The 23,884-nt window shown below is 34.6% G+C and overlaps 1 protein-coding gene and 1 pseudogene across 5 annotated transcripts; both read left to right on the top strand.

Annotated features, from left to right (window-relative positions):
- Positions 1 to 1,472: 1,472 nt before the first annotated feature.
- LOC108470469 (nucleobase-ascorbate transporter 1) lies at positions 1,473 to 9,144 on the top strand. 5 transcript variants are annotated; one of them, XM_017771786.2, is made up of 15 exons: positions 1,474 to 1,759; positions 2,186 to 2,268; positions 4,363 to 4,460; positions 4,866 to 5,042; positions 5,860 to 5,960; positions 6,048 to 6,123; positions 6,578 to 6,637; positions 6,743 to 6,930; positions 7,017 to 7,113; positions 7,212 to 7,298; positions 7,792 to 7,850; positions 7,938 to 8,029; positions 8,179 to 8,256; positions 8,362 to 8,522; positions 8,613 to 9,144. In XM_017771786.2, the coding sequence occupies exons 1-15, from the start codon at positions 1,746 to 1,748 to the stop codon at positions 8,823 to 8,825; spliced, it is 1,584 nt and encodes a 527-aa protein (XP_017627275.2). In that variant the 5' UTR covers positions 1,474 to 1,745; the 3' UTR covers positions 8,826 to 9,144. The 5 variants fall into 5 exon arrangements, with proteins under 5 accessions (XP_052878015.1, XP_017627275.2, XP_052878016.1 ...); XM_053022055.1 differs by having other exon boundaries at positions 1,473 to 1,759; positions 5,860 to 6,123; XM_053022058.1 differs by lacking the exon at positions 2,186 to 2,268 and adding an exon at positions 4,705 to 4,779 and having other exon boundaries at positions 1,476 to 1,759; positions 5,860 to 6,123.
- A 1,171-nt stretch (positions 9,145 to 10,315) lies between these two features.
- LOC108471426 (uncharacterized) lies at positions 10,316 to 20,537 on the top strand (annotated as a pseudogene).
- The last annotated feature ends 3,347 nt before the right edge of the window (positions 20,538 to 23,884 follow it).

Raw genomic sequence — 23,884 nt, 5'->3', positions numbered from 1 at the left:
TTACCAACCGAAAGACTTTCCTTTTTGCTTTACATTTTATTTTGGGTAATCCAAGTTTTCATTTTAGGCGCAGAAAATAAAAATTTGTAGAAAAGCATCGCCGTTAAAATCTGTTCTTAATTTGGTCACCTTAGGATGAAGCAATATCATTGTATACTTAATTTTTTAATCACTTAATTTTAGTATATTTTATTTTTGTCACTCATTTTTATAATTAATTTTATTTTCCAAAAATAAAAAATCTAATCTTTATAAGATATTGAATTATTCAGAGATGAAACTTAAATTTTTTCCAAGTGAAAACCATGTTTTTTCGTATAAAATCTAGATTTCCTTTTTTTACTGAAAAATTTAAATTATTTCTAAAAATAAAATAAAATAAATTATAAAATAAATAGATTTTTACATGTAAAACCCAAGTTTTTTTAAAATAAAAGCTCAGTTAATTTCCATGTAAAACCCTTTTACTAGAAAAAAAATTTAACTAAAAAAAAAAGAAAAAAACAAAGAAAAACTTATTTTTCTATATAAAATCCAGATTTTTTCTTGTAAAAATCCCAAATTTTCATTGTAATACCATGATTTTCCCTCTAAAATCAGGGTTTTTCCTTTAGTAAAAACTAAAATTAATTCTAAAAGTAAAAAAATAAAAGATAAATGATTAAAATACCAATTTATTAAAAAGATAAAATGAGTGACAAAAATGAGTTCACAATAATATTTTCTAACGGGTGACCAAAATGAAAATAATTTGTAATTACAATACTCTTTTGTAATTTTTTATTTTGAATGCTCAAAATGGGACTTATGAAAGCTAATTTACCCTTTTATTTTTAAAGTTTGATAATTTTAAATATGATGTTGCAAAACGATAAAATTTACCAATATCATGAATAAATAAATATTTTAAGATTAAATTGCTGTCACCTCCCCTCCCTCCTTTTTCTTCTTTATTAACATTTTTAAAGCTGATATGTCACATTCTATTGTTACCCGATCAGCACATATTCTTTCCTTTATTTTCCTTTACCCACATAATTTGAAATTTGTTAATCAAGAAACCAATTAAAGTAGTAACATAAAATAATTAAGCAAAGGGCAATAAATTTAAACAAAACATTTAATGCTTATATCTAACATGTTTACCCAAAAAAAAAAAAAAACAAACACACTTCACAATAGCATGATGAGTGAGTCAGACCATTTAATTTCATCCTTCATTTTGTATACCTACCCTCCACCAACCCTTTGCTTCTTCTGCTAATTGCCCTGCCTATGCCTGTTCTGTGCAAACTTTTTTTCTTTCTGGGTTCTTTTAAAAAAATTATTTTGTGTATATACATGTAGACATGCATATAAAAGGAAAACAGAAATGTAAGGGTCCACATGATGATATCATTCTCAAAATTCTGATTCCCAATACAATTGGAGTGGACCCCCCACCTCCCTTTTCCCCTTCTTTTAGATATTCTACCTGCATGCAAACATGTCATATAAGGTTCTGTTTAATGAAGTTAAACACTATAATCATGGTATTGACATACACAATTTCATAATCCACAAATCACATCCTCCTTATGGAATCTGGCAAAAAAAACCAAATTCCAACTCTAAAGCCTCAAAAAAAAAAAACATTTTGGGATTTTTTTTATTACTGAAATTTTTAGCTTTAAAGATGGGTCTCAAGTTACCTGGCCTAGAGGACGATTTGCTGCTCTGTTTTGTCAAATGGGATAGCTTTAAAGATGAGTTTTAGATGGTACACTGTTGTATGTTGTCATTGTTGATTGTTGTGTTTGTGTGTGTTTTTTTGTTTCATTGATTTCTGCTAAAGAAAAAAAGATATGGGGGGCCAAATTGATGGCTGTTTGGTAAATGAATAAAGATATCAAGGTTAAACAGTTAAATTTTATTTAAAAAAATTAACAACTTAATCAAAAGTTGAAGCTTATCGAACCAGAGGGGCTTTGAGTGTTAGAGCCTATTGCTGGCATTGCTTTAGTTCATTGGCGGCATATTATTCTCCTTTTATAACTTTTTATTAATTTTCCTTGGGAAGCCTCTTTTCTTCTTCACTTTATATCTGTACTTCACTACTTTCTTCTCAGTTTCCCTTCTTCTTTCCTCTTCTTGTTTTTCTGCTACTTCTTCCTGCTTCTTCATATTTCTTTTTATTTTTCCAAAGCTTTGAAATGGCAGAAATAATCCATCCTCCTATGGACCAGCTTCAAGACCTTGAGTACTGCATAGACTCTAACCCTCCTTGGGGTACGTCTTCTTTTGTATGGTGTTGTTTTTCTTTATCATCTTTTAATTACTTAAAGAAACAATGACGGTAAATGAGAAAAATGGGATGGTGGGTCTCGACTTCTGATCTTAAAGTTTCTTTTCAAGTGTTTTTTTTTCTGGTCTCTTCCATTTTCTTTTTCTCTCTTTGGGATGGGTATAATGGCTTTATGCTTTATGGCTATGTGAGTTGTGACACTGGGATGCTGCAACCAAAAACAAGAAAAAAATATGAAAGGAAAAAGAATGAAACTGTGGGTCATAGTTATAGACTGTAAAGCTATACTTTGTGTTTGTGGCATTATTATGAACTTGACTTGACCCCAACAGATGGAAAATAAATGTTTTTGTCTCCTTAACGCTACTTTTTTAACTTTTTTTTAAAAAAAAAATTGGGATTCTTGAGTTTCGTTTACGGTGTTGTTTGTAATGTTAAATCAGTGCAACCTTCTGCTGCAAACGTTGATTCTTTTTTCATGATTTCTTTAGATAGTTAGAAATGATTAAGAAAACATTTTTTTTTTTTGCAATGGTTATATGTAGGGGTTTTCTTTCTGTATTTTCTCGGGTTCCAAACAGAATTCCTCGATATTCTGTATTCACGGTGTGGGAATTGGGACTTACGGGCATTTCCGTAATTTTCCATAATACTAACCAGCCTATAGAAGTGGTCATGCTTGATGAATGCAAATACTGGGTATCATTTGTTTATTGTGGTATTAGTCGTCAACTTGGGAATGTAGTAAACTCATGCAAGTTTTAGCTCTTCAATATGACTGCACTGACAAAATAACTATCTTTAACGCCGACACATTGCTAAATATTCCAGCATATGATCCAATTCCATGTTGGGAAGATATCAAGCAGCACAGTGCATTTGCTTTTATTATCTGTACTAGCATATGTTGTTTCTTTGGGCTTGTTGATTTGTATCCAGGCTCCAAATTTGTGAACTATTTGGTGATTGCGTGATGGTTATGACCTATTTGATCCTTATTTTGTTCTTTTTCTTTGGGCATCGTTGCCACATTCCTTGAGAACGAGCTTCCCACATATCACACAACTGTCTCTGCTAGTGACTCAGACTGCTGATGGTCTAACCGGTCTCCGCCGGCAACTGTTCTGCCTGTTTACTACTTCAATACAATATGAAACTTGGTGTATGTGGATAGCAGTATATAATGTGAGCTAAATGTCCTAGTAGTAAAAGATAGGTTAAGGTTAGGTGCTTTTGTTGGCTCTTATAATCTCTATGCAAATTTCATATGGCTTTTATACACAAGCTATAAGTGATATGCAGCTTAAAGAAGTGAAGATTCAAGTAATTAGTCCAGTTTCGTTAAGGGTATTTCTTCTAGTCTCATATTTGAAAATTAGGAGCATGACATTGACATAGAGACAAAGTTAAGGTGAGAATTAGATGAATAACTAGGCCATTGAAATTAGTGGTTAACATTCAATATTTGCAAAAGGAAAAACACATTTGTGGTCTATTTAGGGAATAAGTTTTCTTAAAGATTGCATCCCATAGTAGATTCGTCTAAGATAAGACGCTTTTGATGGATGTTAAAGTTTTTATGATGGCGGTTGCGATTTAGGTCTAGCAGATTAGGAAAAAGTTGTTGGAATCTGATGAGTTTTCCCATCTTTAGCGAATGAATGAAATATTATGCTCTTGGTATACAAAGAATGTCTTATAAACGGTTTCACTGATGTATATCTCATCAGTGCCCCCAAAATAAGGGCGTAATAACAAATTTTTTGCATCATTAATCAATGTGGATCAACAGTAAGTATTAAGGGATTCTAAATGCTGTGTAAATTTTAGGAGATAAGGGATTGTAGTATTTTATTCATACCTCTAGCTGCATTGCAATTTCATTTCTACTGTATGTATGCACTTCTATTTTTTGTAATGTACACATATTGCTTTGTCACTCTATGCCTTGTTATTGTAAATTATTCATCAAACTAGAAACTAGTCTTCTTTTTGACCCTGTCGAGTTCACATGTCTAGGTGTCGATTTTGTTCCTGAATATCTTGCCAGTGCTTATAAAATGTCTTTTTTCTTGCAGCTGAAACTATCCTACTAGCATTTCAGAACTACATCCTGATGTTGGGTACCAGTGTAATGATCCCGTCAGTGCTCGTCCCAGCAATGGGTGGAAGTGATGTAAGCTAGCTATACTTCACTATATTAGTTTGTTATCATCTTAATTCAGGGTCCGGCTACCCTCTGTTGCTTTTCTGTCCATTTTATATCGTAAGTTGCTGCCAGGTCAATGCAACTATGCTGGTAACTTTGAACCAGTACATTGGTTCCCAACTAGTATAACATTTTGAGGTTAATATGCCATTGATTAAGGAGGTGAAATTAGATCTTGTCCTGTCTTCTCTTTGCCTTCTCAACTTCACAGTATATTGGGAACTGGTAATCATATGTGGTTCGATTTTGGTCTAGAGGATCTTGGAGGCAGTATATACTATGATAGGTCATACAATTATCCTTTAGCCAAAATTTCTTTCTTTTATGTAACACCTATTCTGTTTATTTACCTATGTTTTGGTTCATAACCAGGGGGACAAAGCACGGGTAATACAGACTTTGCTCTTTGTAGCAGGCATTAACACACTTCTCCAAGCACTTTTCGGAACAAGGTTGCCAGCAATCGTTGGAGGTTCTTTTGCTTACATCATCCCAATAGCTTATATAATAAATGATTCCTCATTACAACGGATTAGTAATCGACATGAGGTAAGTTTCTTGTGCCTTGTTGATCACCTTTTTAAAAAAAAAAAAACCAATTTTAGCAGTTGTACACTAGAACTGTGTGAACATAGTCATGCTAGCAAACATTGTAGTCAAATTTTGCCACCTAACCTAGAAGCAGGAGCTTCGGTGAGTCTTAGAGAAAGAGCAACTTTTATTGACCTCAATATTTTATTGGAGAAAGACAAGTGTGAGTGCGAAAATTTAGATGGAAATCCAACTTAAAAGCATTATGGTTGGTTTAATGCGGTGCTAAAGTTTAGAATGAACATCCAGCCTAAAACCAATTAGCAATATGTGGAGACATCTTTGTTATATTTATTTGGCCATCTCAATTTAACTGAAGTGAGATTTGTTTTATCATCACCCTAATATTCAGGACTTATTATTGACACAGAAATCTAACCTTTCAAAGCAATATGTCGATTCCGGGGAGCACACATCATTGTCCTAACAAGATTAGCTTGTAAAATCATTCATCATGGACATCATTGTCATCAACTACTGATGCTAAAATGCGCAGTATTGAATTGCTTGTTACACCTACCCATCACCTCTGGTTCAAAAAATGGACCAGGGGAAAAGAATAAGATGCTTATTACTCTGCAGAATTATGCCTTTAAGTAGATATATCTAACATTCTTTTAACTCACCAAACGCTGTGCTACTGTTAGTACGGTATGCCATCAATGCCAAGTTTATATCCCGCTAGTGTGTCGATTTGATTTCCTTCTCAAAAATTGAACTTTCTCATTTGCTAGGGGTAATTTGAAAGAGATCTTCCCATGTGATTGGTTTGCAGAGATTTATACAAACGATGCGAGCTATTCAAGGAGCTCTTATTGTAGCCTCAAGCATACAAATTATCCTGGGATACAGTCAAGTTTGGGGTCTCTTTTCACGGTACATTGGTAGCATACTAAAATGTGAAGTTGTTAGTCCAGGAATGTTGGATTATATTGTTCTTCACCGCTTGAGTTTTCCGTGCAGGTTTTTCAGCCCTCTTGGTATGGCACCGGTGGTTGCATTAGTAGGCCTGGGATTGTTTCAGAGAGGATTTCCTTTGGTAGGCCTGTTCAATATGTTTAGCACCTCTTGCAATCACATCTGAATTTTACAATATTGATTCTAGCTCATTGACCACGATAGTTATCTAAGTGTGCTATCAAAATTCATTTTAGGAGTGTCATGAAAAGTTACTAAACCATCCTCATTGTCTTGGATGATTAGCCGAGTCTCTTAAAATGTCAACATATATGAAATTAAGATTCTATTGAGAAATACATATGCAAGTAATGCATAAGTCTAGTTGATGTTAAGTAACGTATTATAGTTCTGTCCAAGTGCCGTCATTTTTTGCACTTAGTGGCTGTTTGATATTAATGATATGATCTAATTTAATTGAGTACTTAACCACTATAACAAAACTTACTGAGTTAAGCTGAATAATGAATTCCCTGTTACTATGTGAGTACCACACACTTCTAACTCTAAATCATTTTTGGCAATATTTGTTTCAGCTGGGAAATTGTGTAGAAATCGGACTGCCAATGCTTTTGTTGGTTATTGGATTGTCTCAAGTAAGTGTTTCGTATAGATGCTGCCGTTATATTAGTTATTTTTCTCTCCTTATTTTATTTTATCTTGCTTAAGTTTCACATGGTTTGGCTTTATGGGAACTGCAGTATCTAAAGCATGTGCGGCCCATAAGAGATGTCCCTATTTTTGAAAGGTTTCCTGTATTGATATGTGTTGCAATCATTTGGATCTATTCCCTTATACTGACTGCCAGTGGGGCTTACCGTGACAAACCTAATGCTACTCAACTTAGTTGCCGTACTGACCGAGCAAATCTCATATCTACTGCTCCATGGTACATACATTTTTATATATTAATCTTCACTTTCTTGACTCGCGTTCTATTTTTGCTGGCTCCTACGTAAATGTTCTATGATCCAGGTTCATGTTCCCATACCCTCTTCAGTGGGGACCCCCTACATTTTCAGCTGGCCATTCGTTTGCTATGATGTCTGCTGTTCTAGTGTCTATGGTTGAGGTACATCTCATTGATGATACATTTCAAACGGAAAAGTCTACTATGAATAATTTTTTAATTAACGAAATTGCTTCGCAATGTTACATATCATGGTATAGTCGACCGGAGCTTACAAGGCAGCATCTCGATTGGCTATTGCAACCCCACCTCCAGCTTATGTATTAAGCCGTGGCATTGGCTGGCAGGTGGGTGGTTTTTTAACTTTTAACATTACTATCGTTCTATTTCTATTTCATTCAGTCCTTTTTTCTTTAATCAACAAAACAAGTACATGTATGATAAGAAACACATTTGTGATAAACCAAACAAGCCATGTCGAGATAAAACTAACTGATAACCAACAAACCAATGTGTAGCTGAAGAAAATCCAATATCCAAATTTCTCAAACTTGAACCTAGGGCCATATTGTTCAAGAGGCTTCACCTTTCAATTAAAGATGCTTGCATGTGGTGTAGAACATTAGTCTTTCCATGATTACTTCAAATTATGCTTTGGTTTTCACCCTCAGCCATGAGCATCATCTCTCTAGCTTTGCACACACTATCAACCATCCACAATTTGTTTAAACTATTTAACCTTTTTCAGATACTGTAGTACTTTGACATTTCATTCAAGTACTTTTTCTTGTCTTCTCTATTAAATTGTTAAGTTGGATGGTTTTCATGATCATTTTACAGGGTATTGGCATCTTGCTCGATGGCCTTTTTGGAACAGGCACTGGTTCTACTGTTTCTGTGTAAGATATAGTTTTAGGTCAGCTTTTGCTGCATGCTGCTAGTGTTGTACTTCCCTTATATTGATAAGCGTCTTGCTTATGTTTCAGGGAAAATGTTGGACTCCTTGGACTAAGCCGAGTTGGGAGTCGCAGAGTTGTTCAGTTATCTGCTGCCTTCATGATATTTTTCTCCATCTTAGGTACTTACAAACTTTGATGTGCTGATAACCAAAGTTAATTTCATATCTGCTATGAGAAGTATACGTACTTATCGGTGTTGCATTTCTGAATCTACAAATCTTGACATGCTCTTCCCCCTTTATGGTATTTTGACATGAGTTTTTTACAGGAAAATTTGGAGCTGTGTTTGCATCCATACCTTTCCCAATCTTTGCGGCACTGTACTGTGTACTCTTTGGTCTTGTAGGTATGTATGTATTTATGTTTTATATTAGTAGGATTATCCAAGTTCCTATACTATTGTTTTCATGGTATTTATAACTTTAAATCACAATTTCCTGCTTGGTTGCAGCTTCAGTTGGATTATCATTTCTCCAATTCACAAACATGAATTGTATGAGAAACCTCATTATCATAGGGCTATCACTTTTCCTTGGAATTTCCATCCCTCAATTCTTTAATGAATATTGGAATCTCAAGCACCGAGGGCTCGTTCACACAAATGCCGGATGGGTAAGCCTTGTTCCGAAACCAAATAGAATCAGTTTGACATTGTAGGTAAGGTATGTAAAATCCTAATGACAGGCAGTGTTGGTACTGCAGTTCAACGCATTTTTGAATACCGTATTCCTGTCTCCGGCAACGGTTGGTCTGATTGTGGCGGTGTTTTTGGATAATACGTTGGAAGTGGAAAAATCGAAGAAAGATCGTGGAATGCCATGGTGGGTTAAGTTCAGAACGTTCAGAGGAGACAATAGAAATGAAGAGTTTTACACATTACCATTCAATCTCAACAGGTTCTTTCCACCAACCTAGTGGAGTTGAACATCAAGCCAATTTCCATTTGACATTTGACAATTTGATCCAATCCGATTTGATTAACATGAAGGATTCTTTAGTTTTTGTTTTTCTTTTTAGGTTGAAAAGAAGGATCATGTTCATCATATGAGATAAGCATATTGGTAGTAGAGTAACCTAATTTTCCTTTTATTTTGACTGTGGTTCCAATATATTTTTTTTTGTGGGCCGATGTAAGAGGGGTCCTGGGTAAGGTTGTAGAGCATTTAGTTGTCTTGTTGGTTAAGTTTGTAGATGGTCGACAATAATAATAATAAAGAAAATTAGTTAATTCAAATCCAACTCATCTTTCTCCATACTCAAAATTCAGGTAAAATTTTTCTTACTCATGGTTAACTACAATTAACAAACTCAATATTTACGTATTTTAACTGTAAATTCTTCTAACATTGGGATTATAAAGGTTGAGAATTTGAAAATTCTGAGATTTTCATTTTGGTTAAATTGGTTATAGATTCTATTGATGCATAAAGGAGGTTGTGATGTCTCAAGATGGTTGAATCGTAAGGAGGTGCGGAGAGCTATACGGTGGTAGAAGGTAATATAGGTGAGTGGTTTGAACAGAGTTGGAGGTAACTTAGCTTTTGGCAAGACTTTTCTCGTAAGGCTCAGCATATATATGTGGGCTCCTTCATGTCGGATTATGGTTGAAGTTTGGTTGAGCAAGCATATCGTATTCACAGCTACGGTCTTTACAAGTTCCCTTAGATAGGACAAGGTTATTCCTGGATGGATGTGAACAGAGATTCTTTGTTGGGTTAAGAGATTGCTTTGCGAGGTGTTTCCCAAGAGAGTTATGTGATGCCCTGAGCACGGTGTTTGGGTTGCAAGAAATGATTGACAAGAATAGCAAGTTATAATGGATGTATTTAAATTTTAAGAATAAATTTTAAAATTATATATGAATTTTTAGTTTAATCTATATTTTATATATAAAATTTTGATTTGATTTGATCTAATCATTTTAAATTATTAACACAGTTATTGATATAAAAATAATTTGATATATTTATTTTTAAACGTGTATGATCAAATTCCTTATAGCATGACCAAATATATTTTGACTATTAACTCAATTATATTTTAAAAATGATGACATCATGTAATTTACAAACACTTTTTGGAAGAAAAGTAGCAGTAGTATAAATATCTTATTTAATATATGCATGCATGGCGATTGGCGAAGAAGAGAAGACAAAAGGCGCAGGTAAATAGGATAGGAACAGCCGTAACGTTCATCCCACCGCATGTCTCGCTTATTTCCCAGGTTTCTTGGCCCCCATGGGAAAAGAACATAATCATAATGCATGAAAACATTACGAAGTTCGATATTTTGTTTTTCATCGTTTACTCTTCAATTGTCATGGACTTCCTTTCATCAAGGTCAATTTACCCTCCTCCTCTCTTTATATATATATATATATATATTTAAATATTGCTGTACCTTTTTTTGGATATTAATGAGCTTTGTTTTGTTTCCCCTCACGTGAGTGATTTGCTGAACAGAGCTTAGAGCATAATTTTGATGGGAAAATACGAGGATGGACGCTCTGTTTTTCCTTTAACCAGTCTCTAAATTAGGTAACTATGTTGAATTTCATTAGTTTAAAAATCTTTGGCTTCAGTTATTAGTTTATAATTTAATTCAATGAATAAAATTCTTCGTACATTGTCATTTTCTCCAATTGCTGATTACATTTTTCTGACGAGATTATATGCTTTTTTTTTTTTTTTTAAATTTGGCAATGCTGTACGTTTCCGAGGAATTGCTTTATAGGAACAATAGAAGAATAAGAATGGACTTTTATCTGGTTTTGTAAAACTATTTCAATGGAAATCTTCCAAATAGAATCCACAGATAATTTTGGATTTGTTTATCGGAGGCTTTGGTTTTGGTTATTATTAGCTTCTAGATGAATTTCTATAATTTGCAAATTATAGGGAAGGCCGAAACGGTGATGAAAAATATATGTTTAAATCAGTGTGTTTATGTATATGCTGAATATATGTGATCTTACTGAGTTTACCTGACTTCTATAGGCTAATATGATATGGTTATTTCATTAATAAATCTTCAGGGTAATCTGCTTTTCTTTTGTCTATTGAACTTTTGTCGTTTAATGTCTGATTGCAGAGATTTGCAGTCTGATCTTAGCCTTTTCTTGGCCCTTGAAAGTAAGAAATTCTACATTTTGGTGGACAACCAATAATGGCTCAGTGACTTAGGTTCACGGTCAGATCTCTTGTGGCAATTGATGGTTACCAAGGTTGTTGAAAATACCTTTCTATTTTTTGAAAGAAAATAAAGTATATATTCTTTTTAAAGGCAAGAAGAGTATAATTGAATTTGAGTCATTTATATTTATTTACAGTCTAGATTGTCTCCTTTCGCTATCACCAAAGGCCGTAGGGAGAAAAAGGAGGGAAAGGAAGCTTCTTCTAAATCAAATGCTGAAGGCTCCAATAATTTTGAGAGATGGTTGCCTTTTCTTGATGCTAAAACATTGTCTGGAAAGGAGGTGTTGCCACCTATTAATAAACTAAATACCTCTTCGCTTCTTAGCAGTGAGCTGAATAGTACATTGTATGGCTTCATTGTATTTGAAGTCACATAGTCCAATGTTCGCGGTCTTAACTACCACAATGAGCTTCAGGTATTTGCTTTTCTTTTTGGTGGTTCACCATCTAGATACTTTTTATTTGCCTTTTAGCATGTTTCTTCTTATTTGCAGACTGATACCTCTGTGGCCATAGAAACAAAATTCATGCAAAGATGGGAGTTTGACAGCATTGATAAGCAGTGAGCTGTATGTCTTCTTGGTTCTCCGGAACATTCTCAGAGCAGCATTGTTTCAGAGAGCACTTGAAGTTAACAATTGGTATATTTTTGCCTTCATATTTAAAGACACTAGGATAAAAGTTATCTTTATTGTTCTAGACTGAATCCCATTTAGGACTTAAATTATAAATATAGAAATGCTAACTGACATGCATGTTTGCTAGAACCTCTTAGTTTTGTTAAGAGTAGAGTATGTTTGGCTATTTTATGTCTCTCTAGGTTTATTACAATTGATGGAGGGTCAAATCAATCTTTAGAAGTCTACAGTAATGACCCCATTTCAAAATTAGTAGAGAAAACCAGTTGAAGGTGTATTAAGTGAAATTTAGTAATATAAGCTCATAACTTCTCCACTTTACTCTTTATTTATTAACAAGGTAAACGAGAGTTGTTTACTCTTAGAAATCCTCATCAGCTTCCTCTCATATACTCTGTACTTTGTTCCCTTTGAACTCAATGTGTTGTTACTTCTTAACAATAGAGACTTCTGGCGGTTTTGAGTTACTGGAGAACTGGCCCTAGCACTTTCTCTGACGTCACCAACCTAGAGTAACGTCCTTGGAACCACTGTACAAATGAGTGTAATATTTCACTTGAAAGTAATTTTGAGAAGGATAACTTGGTTACGTTGTTCAGGAGTTCGGTGAGAAACCAAACCATGTCTTAAGTCAAGCATTGTGTTACTCTTTAGCCTTTTAGCATCAGTAGCTGTGGTTTTAGCTTCTGTTTTCTCCTTAAATATGTGTTCTAGGGTTTGTCTGTAACACCACTTACTCGAGCCCGAATTTAGACCCGGGTAAGGAATGCTACATTTCAAGGGAAAACACTTCTAGTTCCTCTTTTTCCCTCTAATTCAATTTAATCATTTTATACTTTTAATTTCACACTTTGACTCTAATGCTTTTCACAACTTAATTACTTCAAAAACTCCCAGACATTGATAATTCACATTTTATTTACTTCAAAAAATCTAACATGTATATCCTCCAAATAACACTATTTGTTAGGATTTCGACTCGATTAAGCAGCGAACAAGTAAAATAGCAGAATAAATTGAGAAATTGAACACACAAATTTAATGTGAAAAAACCCCTCCAAAGAGGATAAAAAACCATGGGCAAAGATAATTTTACTATAATGACAAAAGAATGAAGAGTACAAAAGATGGAGATTGAGACTAAATCTCGAAAACCCGAAAACAAAGAACCCTCAAAACGTAAACACAAAATTTTCTAAATGTGTTATAAGTTCTAATCTCTAATGGGTGTATTTTCTAAGGTTGTAAAAGAGCCTATTTATAGGCTAAATTCATAGATCAAATAATAATAAAATAATCTAAACTAATCAGTATTTGATTGAAACAAGTAAACAGAGTTTAACTGAAAGACTATTTTTCAAATTTGACTGAAAATAAGAGTCATATTTAACACTATTTACAACATTTACATTGTCTATGTTTTGAATCCTTTATTAGGGGATCAGTATCAACAACTGTCTTTTATTATTATGCTATACAAAAGTTCTATGATGAGTTGGAATTGGGACTGCTGGAGTTTAATTTCACTCCACTTGTTTTTTTTTCTTCTAAAAGTTAGTCCAAGGTTTGCCGAAGCTCTACTTTTGCTGAAAGGTTTGAAGAGCTTGTAGTCTTTGAAAGTATCAACAACTGTCTTTTATTAACATGCTATATGAAAGTTCTATGATAAGTTGGAATTGTGACTGCATGAAGTTTTAATTTTCACTCCAGTTGTTTTTTTTTCTAAAAGTTGGTTCTTGATGTTTGTTGGTCTAAGGTTTGCCGAAGCACTACTTTTGTTGAAAGCTTTGAAGAGCTTGTAGTCTTTGAAACTTAGAAGGCACTTAAGCATGTGGCGCTAGATTGCCTTTGTAACTAGTTTTCCTATAACAATGTGCTAGAAAGTGTTGTCGACACCCCAAACAAGTCATTCTTGAGTACATGTGTTAAAATCTTGTGCTGTTTCATTTAACAACTAATTTAGTCAAACCTGTAATGCCTCGGTGTACTCTACAACTGTGGACTCTGAAACTTTTAAGCCACACACTATTCCTATTGGGCCTTATAAGAGAAAGAGAGTCACTTCAGCAATTACTCCTAGAGCTAAAGTTGATGTCTATTGTGAGGAAACCTAAAGGAAAGCTGAAAATTCATTAAAATACTCTAACAAAAATCCAGTCGAAGCAACAAAGCATAGGGACGTTCTTATTCTGTTTAGGTTTGACGATAGGGATCTCCCATTTAAACTAAAGCAAATAATAACACCTGATCTGAGGTTACTTCGTTTATTAGAGGCTGGTCTTCCATCTTGGGCCCTTTTTTTTCAATCATATCCTGGCTTTTGTAATATCTATTGTCCATGGATGTGCCCTATGCCAGAGCTCTATATCTTTTGATTTCCGTCATTACTGTTCTAATAGGATTTTATGACCTATACAAAAATGTCCCTGTTCTTAAGGCAACTGCTTCTCGTTTATGTGGGCCACTTTTTGATCGGATAGAAACTTGAGAGATGCTATCGAGGATCTAGTACTTGGGAACTATGCTATTTCTGCACAACTTTGAGAAGGCTGTGCAATGTTTGTGGATGGTTTTGCGTGCTATTCGACCATTTTTCTCTTTCTTTAATTTACCATTAGCAGGACAATTTATGGAATTTTTGGACTTCCTGTTTCCAGTTTGGAATATGTTCAGTGAAGCAATTGAAAGCTTCTTTTTGGTCTATGCATTGGAATTGGTTTTATTATATCTCTAGTTGGGGATCTCTTTGAGGTTGTATTGATGCCTATATGTTTTATTGGCTTAGTTCTCCACAACATTAGTAGGTCATTAGATGATTGATGTTCCATTGATTCAATATGTTAATTATATTCACTTTTCTTTTTTCATGCTACCGCAGCAACTTCTGTCCTGTATCCCATGTTTTGGATTCTCTGGGAAATTTTGTGTGCCCCAATACGCCTGGTCCTTGCATTAGCCAGTTTTCTGGCTTAGCTGTGGCTTCATCTATGATGTTGGAAATATATGGCTGTCTTTAAGTGGCATAATTCAGCTTGCTTCAGCTTCTGAAGTGATGGGCGTTGAATCCACTAAAAATAATTCCTACAAAATAGCTCTACTTAGTAGTAGAGCGGTAGTAGAGTCAAGTCCATAGGGATTGGATGCGATAATTAACTTTCGAGTGTGGCTTATGAATAGGACGTCATGTCAAGGGTCGTGGCTAGAGTCGTGCCCACGACTCAAAACGCACCAGCTGAAAAAGAAGCAAATAAATAAGTAAAGTGGGGGATTTTGAAATTGATTAGAAATTAAATAATTAAAACTGCTAAGATAAATAATTAAATAAATCAAAAATTAAATTGGGATTTGCAGTCAAATGTAATGAGCCTTAGCCTTAGACTCGGTCAATTCCGTGTTGAGAATCGATCCTCGAAAATTAATCTTCTCATTCGATCGATAAGCTGGTTATAGCAGTTAAGAACGTCCTAACCACCAATTCTTCCTCTAGTAACTGGTTCCGGTATGACCTGCAAACCAACCCTTACCGATTATCTAACCGAGATACACGTGTTCCCAATTCAAGATTCTGATAGCCTTGCGTTCTGAAGAACCCAACTCGAATCAACAGCCTCAACTGCGTGGGTCGTTTAAAACTGATCACCTCTTCCTTGATTTGTTCTCGAAAATCCGAATACAGAACGGCCGACTCGAATTTCCAACTGTAAGTAAACACGACTCCAACCCAACGTACACTTTGACTTGAAATCGAATTGAACTTTAAGGGATGATTGGTCTATCCAGATACTTAGGAAAAAGGTGAATACTGATTGGAAGGATTTTAGGCACGAGTACGAATCTCACAATTCTCGACCGGAAAGAACACTGGCCTAAAGCTAAGATGGAATTTAGTGGAGCATGAATTTATTCATGCTTGAGAGTGAAGATGATGGATTTATGTAAAAGGTGATGGAAATTGGAAAAGAAAAGCACTTGGAAGGCAATTAACCCAATTTAACAAAATAAACAAAACCAAATGAAAATTGACAGAATGCTAAACTTTAATTTGAAAAGGGAAAATGAGAGTATTTCTATTCCAAATAGAAGTAGGAATACAAAGATAAGGGATGCTTTTCTAAGAACTAAAAACCCGTATTTATATAGATAGGGATCTGTTTGATCGCGTCGAGGAGAGGTATGTTGATTCTACCTTTCAGAAAGTGTCGATTATCTTCTTCTCGTCTCACTCCTAGAGTCTCTGTGTCAACTTTCTCCTTATCTTGACTTGCGTAGTGGGCGCGACTAGTGTCGTGGCCGCGACTTGTGTCAGGTACGGGCTCCAAAACCTTCCCACTCCTTAGCGTCATAGCGCTTGCATTGTGTCATGGATTTGGCTCAGTTTGGGATGGCAGCTTATCTTGGGACTCCAAACAGCTAACCGTGAGCGCGAGTTTGCTCACTTGCTTGTCCAACTCCTGCAAATGCATGTCAGTTTTTTGTTGGAATTTCTCAGTACTGTTGGCTAACCTTTCTACTATGGCTTCCAAGGATGACTTTGGGGGTGGCATCTGTTGATTCTGCGGTGGCCTCTGTTGAAACGGTTGATTGAATCGCGGATTCATCCTATAACTAAAATTCGGGTAATCTTTTCATCCCACATTATACGAGTTCGAGTAGGGGTCATACTGTCTTTAGGGTGGTCTTGGAAAGTTCCCGACAGCATTTGCTTGTTCCGCTGAATCCTCTTGTAAAATCGGACATGAGTCTGTCAGGTGGTTTAGCTTGGCGCAAATTCTGTATAACCGTGTTGGGCCTGTTTTATCTGAAAGCAAAGTTTGAACAAAATTAGTCAGCTTATCAATCTTATTTTCCAAAGACAAAGAACTTAATCCATAAACCCGTCTCGTGGGTTCTGAAACCAGTCGGAATTGTTAAGAGTTGGCAGCCATGGTAGAAATCAACTCTCTCGCTCTTTAAGGCGTCATGTTAACAAGCGCCCCCCACTTGCAGTATCTATCATTTTCATTTCCATCGGGAGTAAACCCTCATAAAAATACTGCAATAGTGACTGTTCAGTCAGTCCATGTTGTGGGCAGCTTGCACACAACTTTTTATACCGCTCTCAGTAATCGTAGAGCGACTCAGTGTCTTTCGGACGGATTCCTACGATGTCCTTCCTTAGTTCGGTTGCTCGGGCTGCAGGGAAGAACCTGTCAAGAAACAAACGAGACATGTCAGACTATGTGTTGACAGATCTCGGAGGCAAATAAAATAGCCACTCTCTAGCAGAGTCGACTAATGAAAATGGAAAAGCACAAAGTTTGATTTGGTCTTCTGTTACTTCCTGAGGTTTCATGCTTGTGCACACCATATAGAACTCCTTAAGGTGGGTGTGCGAATTTTCGTTTTGTAGTCCACGAAAAGTGGGCAGTAGGTGGATCAAACCTGACTTTAACTCGAACGGTGTCTCTCCTGCTGGATAAGTTATACATAAGGGCTGTTGTTCATTTGGTGCAGCTGCGAGTTGGCGTATCGTCTGTTCGGCCATCTCGTCTGGTTCGTCAAAAATTTCTTCGGTGTAAGATATAGCTTCAAATCCGGGATTTGGCCGTTTACCACGTTGTATGGCTTCTTTTCGTAGTTGTCGGGCCAATTTCTCAATTTCTGGCTCAAACTCTAGATTTCTCGGTTTTGATCTGGTCATAAGGTAGACAAACAAAAGTTAGAAAATTTGATCAATCCCCGGCAACGGCGCCAAAATTTGATGGGCGTCGAATCCACCAAAAATAATTCCTACAAAATAGCTCTAATTAGTAGTAGAGCGGTAGTAGGGTCGAGTCAACTGGGATTGGATGAGATAATCAACTTTTGAGTTTGGCTTATGAATAGGATGTCGTGTCAAGGGTCGTGGCTAGAGTCGTGCCCATAACTCAAAACGTACCAGCTGAAAAAGAAGCAAATAAATAAGTAAAGTGGAAGATTTTGTAATTGATTAGAAATTAAATAATTAAAACTGCTAAGATAAATAATTAAATAAATCAGAAATTAAATTGGGATTTGCAGTCAAATGTAATGAGCCTTAGCCTTAGACTCGGTCAATTCCGTGTTGAGAAATTAAATTGGGTTATAGCAGTTAAGAACGTCCTAACCACCAATTCTTCCTCTAGTAGCTGGTTCCAGTACGACCTGTAAACCAACCCTTACCGATTATCTAACCGAAATACACGTGTTCCCGATTCAAGATTCCGATAGCCTTGCATTCTGAAAACCCAACTCGAATCAACGGCCTCAACCGCGTGGGTCGTTTAAACCTGATCACCTTTTCCTCGATTTGTTCTCGAAAATCTGAATACAGCACGGTCGACTCGAATCTCCAACTGTAAGCAAACATGACTCCAACCCAACGTGCACTTTGACTTGAAATTGAATTGAACTTTAAGGGATGATTGGTCTATCCCGATACTTAGGAAAAATGTGAATACCGATTGGAAGGATTTTAGGCGCGAGTACTAATCTCACAATTCTCGACCGGAAAGAACACCGGCCTAAAGCTAAGATAGAATTTAGTGGAGCATGAATTTATTCATGCTTGAGAGTGATGATGATGGATTTATGTGAAAGGTGATGGAAATTGGAAAAGAAAAGCACTTGGAAGGCAATTAACCCAATTGACAAAAGAAAAAAAACCAAATGAAAATTAACAGAATGCTAAACTCCAATTTGAAAAGGGAAAAGGAGAGTATTTCAATTCTAAATAGAAGTAGGAATACAAAGACAAGGGATGCTTTTCTAAGAACTAAAAGCCCCTATTTATATAGATAGGGTTTACTAAAAATAGCTTAATCCTAAAATAATAAAATAAAATAAAAATAAATAAAAATAAAAATAATAAAATAAAATAAAATAATATCTTCTATTTTTAGCTTTTTATAAAGTCAAAATTGATGTTAAATCCTTGGCCTTCCCATCTTTACGATTTGGCCCCAACTCAATGATTTGTCCTTCAATTTAGCCCCTTTTTGCTCGTGTTTAACCAATTGCATCCCTGACAAGATTAAATCATAAAAACACCAATTAAGCAGGGATTAATTCAGAAATAAACCAAATTAGACACAAGAATTATGTAAATTAATGTGTTTATCATGAAGCTACAGTGAGCAGTGCTAATGAAGTTTCAATGTGGCGCACACTCTGGAATGACCTTTTTTCCCAGATTGGAAGACATTATTGTAACTTGATAAATATGTATTTCTTTATGTTTCTTAATTTTACTTATTTCTCTTTTTTTTTTCCGTTATCTTTTCATATATTCCATGCTCTCATATTACATGGTTTTGTTGCCTTCTTCACAGCCTGCAACAGACATCGCCTAAGGTGTCACATTGTAACTTACTGAATATTTTTTTGTCATATAATTAATTTTGGTCTTGGTGCATTCTATCTTATAGATTTAACTACAGAGACAGACACATTCGGTTATATACAATGATGCACATTAAAATGCAAGCATTGGCCATATTTCCTCCAATGATGTTTGCAACTAAAATTTAGTAGTCATTACGCAATGTTTCGTGAAGTTGGTGTTGGGTTTTAACAACAAAGGAGGAAAACAGAAGCAAGTAATCCGGATGAAGTATGAAGCTCTGTCTGAAAATAGAGCAATGAAGTAATAAACCCGAATGAAGAATGAAAAAAGTTTGAATTTCAAAGACTTGAGACTTGCAGAAAGAAACTACCAACAAAACAGAAATTTTTTGGAAGAAATGAATTTTTCTTACTTTTCATTTTATCCTGCTAAAGTATACGTGATACAATAGAATAAGATAGTTACCTAATGTCTAACTGCTACCACTAATACATGACTTAAGTTAAGCTAAAATTACACACAAAAGAAGCTGACATACCAGCTATTACATCACATTCAAATCTTCAACAAATCCTATTAACTTTAAATCACATTACAAAGTAACTAAGAAAATTACAAATGAACAAAATAAACAGGATGCTGTTGCTCCACTGGTTCAGCTTCAATGCTGGTCTGATGTTGCATTGCAGGCCAAAGTTTAACAGTTGGGTTTTTATCTGTGTATCCATCCTGTTTAGCTCAGGATGTATATGATTGTTGATACTTGCCTATGGGGGAATGGTTTTATCAAATAAGAAGAATGGAGTTGACTTACCCCAAGACATGAGTAGAAACAAGTCACAATTTATTTTACTTAATAATGCCTTTCTTAATAATGAAGTTCACATCAGCATTTAGTCATAACATCTATTAGTTTTTACTTATTTGCACCAATATAGAACTTACAAGAATCAAATTATTTAGTTCTATAGTACAAGGATTAAACTGTTTTACCAGTGGACGTTTACAATCCTTAAAAATATCCTGCAGAAGGACCTACTTTTGACCCTTGAATGTCAGATTCTTCAAGTTTACAGTTTGTTTGTTTTTTTTTTACTAAGCTTATATCTTGCATGATATTTTTGGTGCAATGGTGTACAGCATTTATAATCATGCACAGGGTTTTATTCAAGGACGAATTCGTGGAGTCCGAAGATCACAACCCTCAAATCCTGGACATAACAAATCAACAGATGGAAATCGATATCCAGTAAGCAAGGATATGCTAGATCCATTTTTTAGTCCAGGGCTCCCATGTGTACGTGATATTTTGCATTCATATGGCAGACATGATTGTTTTAGTGGAGACTGATGCACGCTAGAAATTCTCTAGGTCATGGTGTGCAACTCCTTAAGCTGATTTCTTTTAATTCTGGAATTTTGCAGTCAGAACTGCGCACGAGGCTGAAGTAATTCGAGTGTTACCACACTGTGAGTATTGAGTTTAAAAGATGCAATGATCTTCCAACTTGCATAATCGAAGCGACTCGAGCAGTTCGATACAGAAATTATAGAAATTATAGGTTAGAGGAACTAATATCATTCTTTTATTGTTTTGTGTCTCGGAGTTGCCTATTTTCCTTCTCTTTATGTTCATTAACTGAGCTTCTTCTTCTTCCTTCTTTACCCATAGTATCCAAATGGTCAGTTTCTTTTTTAATAGTTAGCTTCTGGTTTGTAAAGATTATGTAAAACCTCACATGTACATTTGTCAACAAGTTAACCATACTTTTACGAGTACTGATAAAATTTTCGATTTTGTTTTTGCATTTGTTGGATTGACAAGTTTACACACGCACTACAAATAATTGAAATACACTGCCTTTTAAAAATTTATATAATATATACGTAATTTCGTAGAATAAGGATGATGATGCTTTGATGACTGTCAAATTATCTTAGACATCATTCACGTACGTACATGTTGAAGAATGTAATAAAGGTGTGAGCAAAAAAAAGTATAATACTGTTACGAGAAAATAAAATAAAAGGTGTTTTTTAATTCATTTTTCAATGGTGCGTTTCATTCTGCAGTTCAAACGACTATTAAAAGAAAAGGAATTAGCCTCAATTAAGCTTGAGCAAACCTTATGCACCTTCATATTAAGAGGCCAGATTTTACTGGCAAAAGTAAAAACATTCTGCCATTTCTATAACCTCCAGCACAGAATTGAAAAAACTATGGACCAACTCCAATCGCCCACCATCCTCTCCTTGGAATTAACCAAATTATTAATCCACCAATTCGCATCACTCAAAGAAGAAAGATGGAAAACTCCAAATTTCCCTGAGTACCCAACAATCACGGAGAATATGGAGAGTGTCCTCTCTTACACATCCACAAACCTTACATCGCTCAGACTTTGTCAAGTTTCTTGTCTTTCGATTTGTATTGGTCATTAACCGATCACACCAAGCAAGCTAGATAAAAATTCTAGTCTATTGGAAAATTTGAGGGAAAAATTAATTTTTTTTAAAATTGAGCGGTTGTGATATTTATAGTAATAAATACTTTACTAAATTCATACCTATTTTGGAATAAGTGGTTTAGGTTATTTCCTAGCTTTCTACCAACACGATCTTCTCTATTATTCTCGAACCTCAACTTGCTTAGAGTGTGAGTTCTAAATTCCTCAACCGATAAACACAATGAAAACTTTATTGATATTCCAGTAGAGAAATCAATTTCTCTCTATGGACTAGAAATAAAAAAAAAAATCTCTCTCATGAATAGAATTTATTTGTGAAATAAATCTTACTAAAATTTGATAGAGTAACAACAGGTAGCAAGTTGTTTATTTGACCTAACCCATAATCTATATTGATAGAGAAAATCACAGTCTTAATTGAACAAGAAGAAAATAAAATAATCATATTTTAATAGAAAACATATAGGCTTACTAGGATTAATAGGGGTGGGTTGCCCATTCCATCTTAGAACCCTATGTGCCGTTTATCTCATGTGTTGTGAGTCTATTGGGCTTTTTCCATGTATTATGTATAATTATATATTTTTCTTTGGTCTTTTAAACCAACCCATATAATCTAACCAACCAACAATTTATTTTCTATTTTTAAATCAACTTTATCATACTAGAATTCAAGTAAATAAGTTTAATTGTTTTGTTCAACAAAATTATGATAACTAATTAATTTAACTTTCACTTCAAAATTCAATCATTTAATTACAATCAATTAAATAATAATTCGTAGAAATTAATTTAATCTCTAAATCATTTCTTACTCATAGCTAGAAAATGCATTCACTGTAGATAGTTGTACATGCGATCTATTTTTCTAACATGTCGTTTTTATTTAATGATCATATTGATTCAAAATGCAAACTATCAAGGGCTGTACTGAGCTAGTGGAGGGGCCACTTAGGCATAAAAAATTGAAGCTCAAATAATTTGTAATTATGTTTCAACTCTTCATCTATTAATTAATTACAATATTATTTAATCATCGAGTCAATCCAATAGAAGTATCATGATTGAATTCTCCCTATTATATACCATTACGAAAGTAAATTAATTGATGCTCCATTCAATAATAACATTGTCGTAAGTGTTTTGTTACCTTCATAGGATATCATTAATATCTTTGGGTTAATTCTGCTCATTCAATATAATTTTATTTTATCACATGGAAATTGTTATGTCTTACTTCTGTAAAAGTTAATTACTAAAAAATGGTAATTAAATCATTTGTCCTAAACAAATGACCCATGACGACGTTAATTTTTATTTATCATTTAATGTTAATAAGAGGATATCATTTACCCTTTATTGGGCTATAAATTCCACTATTGTAAATGAAACTATGTCATGCAGAAGTTGTATACCCAGCGTCTCAACTTTCGACTCTTTAGTTATTTGAACTCAAGCTTTTAATACATTAAAATATATAAGTTATGCACACATAGTCAGTCACATACTCAGGATTGAGGTAAGTCATGTTATGAACGTTACAAGTGAATTAATTCATAAACGGATCTAAGATTAATTCAACTTGGGTCTTATCTGATGTATTGTCAATCTAGGCGATTACAATGAGTCCCTCACTCTAATATCCAAGATAAGGTATCTTCCTAATTGGAATTGATAGATGCCATAATAATCCTTTACTCAAATTGCTCAATTTTGCTTCATCAAACTATGGACCTTTTAGATTACTTACTAATACAAGTTGTCTTCTCACTTTACAATTTGACTACGTAATACAACTTAGTATTAGTTAAACATCAGGTAATCAGTGAGCCAATATTTGCTTTGTATGTAAAAACTGTTGAGAACAAATGCAAACAATATTAATGAGTACAATGGAATTATTAAACCAACTTATTTAAAAAATTGCAATTACAAATGACGAATAAACTATACTTAAGACTAAATCTCGACAAACTCGAGATGAAACTACTTTGATCAGGGGCAATCAACTTCAATAAAACCACCTTAAATTTGTTGACAATAATCTTCGAGATACACTTACACACTACATTGCAAAGACTTATAAGCCTCAATTGATACATGCATTCAGGTACTGAAACCATCGAGATTAATATAATAAAATTATTGTTAATATCGGTTGGTACTTTACCTTTCGTAAACGCCACCTTAACAACCCTCCTCGCATCCTCCCTTACAATCTTACAGTTACGCTGAAAAACAACAACTTGAAACCAATTTGGTCCAAGCGCTTTCTAAGCACCTATATTGAACATAACATTTTTAATTTCCTCGTCGCTAACCATCTTATAG

This window comes from Gossypium arboreum, chromosome 11 (assembly GCF_025698485.1).
Source record: "Gossypium arboreum isolate Shixiya-1 chromosome 11, ASM2569848v2, whole genome shotgun sequence".
In the NCBI taxonomy this organism is placed as follows: Eukaryota; Viridiplantae; Streptophyta; class Magnoliopsida; order Malvales; family Malvaceae; genus Gossypium; species Gossypium arboreum.
Note: the sequence above shows the minus strand (reverse complement) of the source record. Positions and strands in the feature narration are given on the sequence as shown.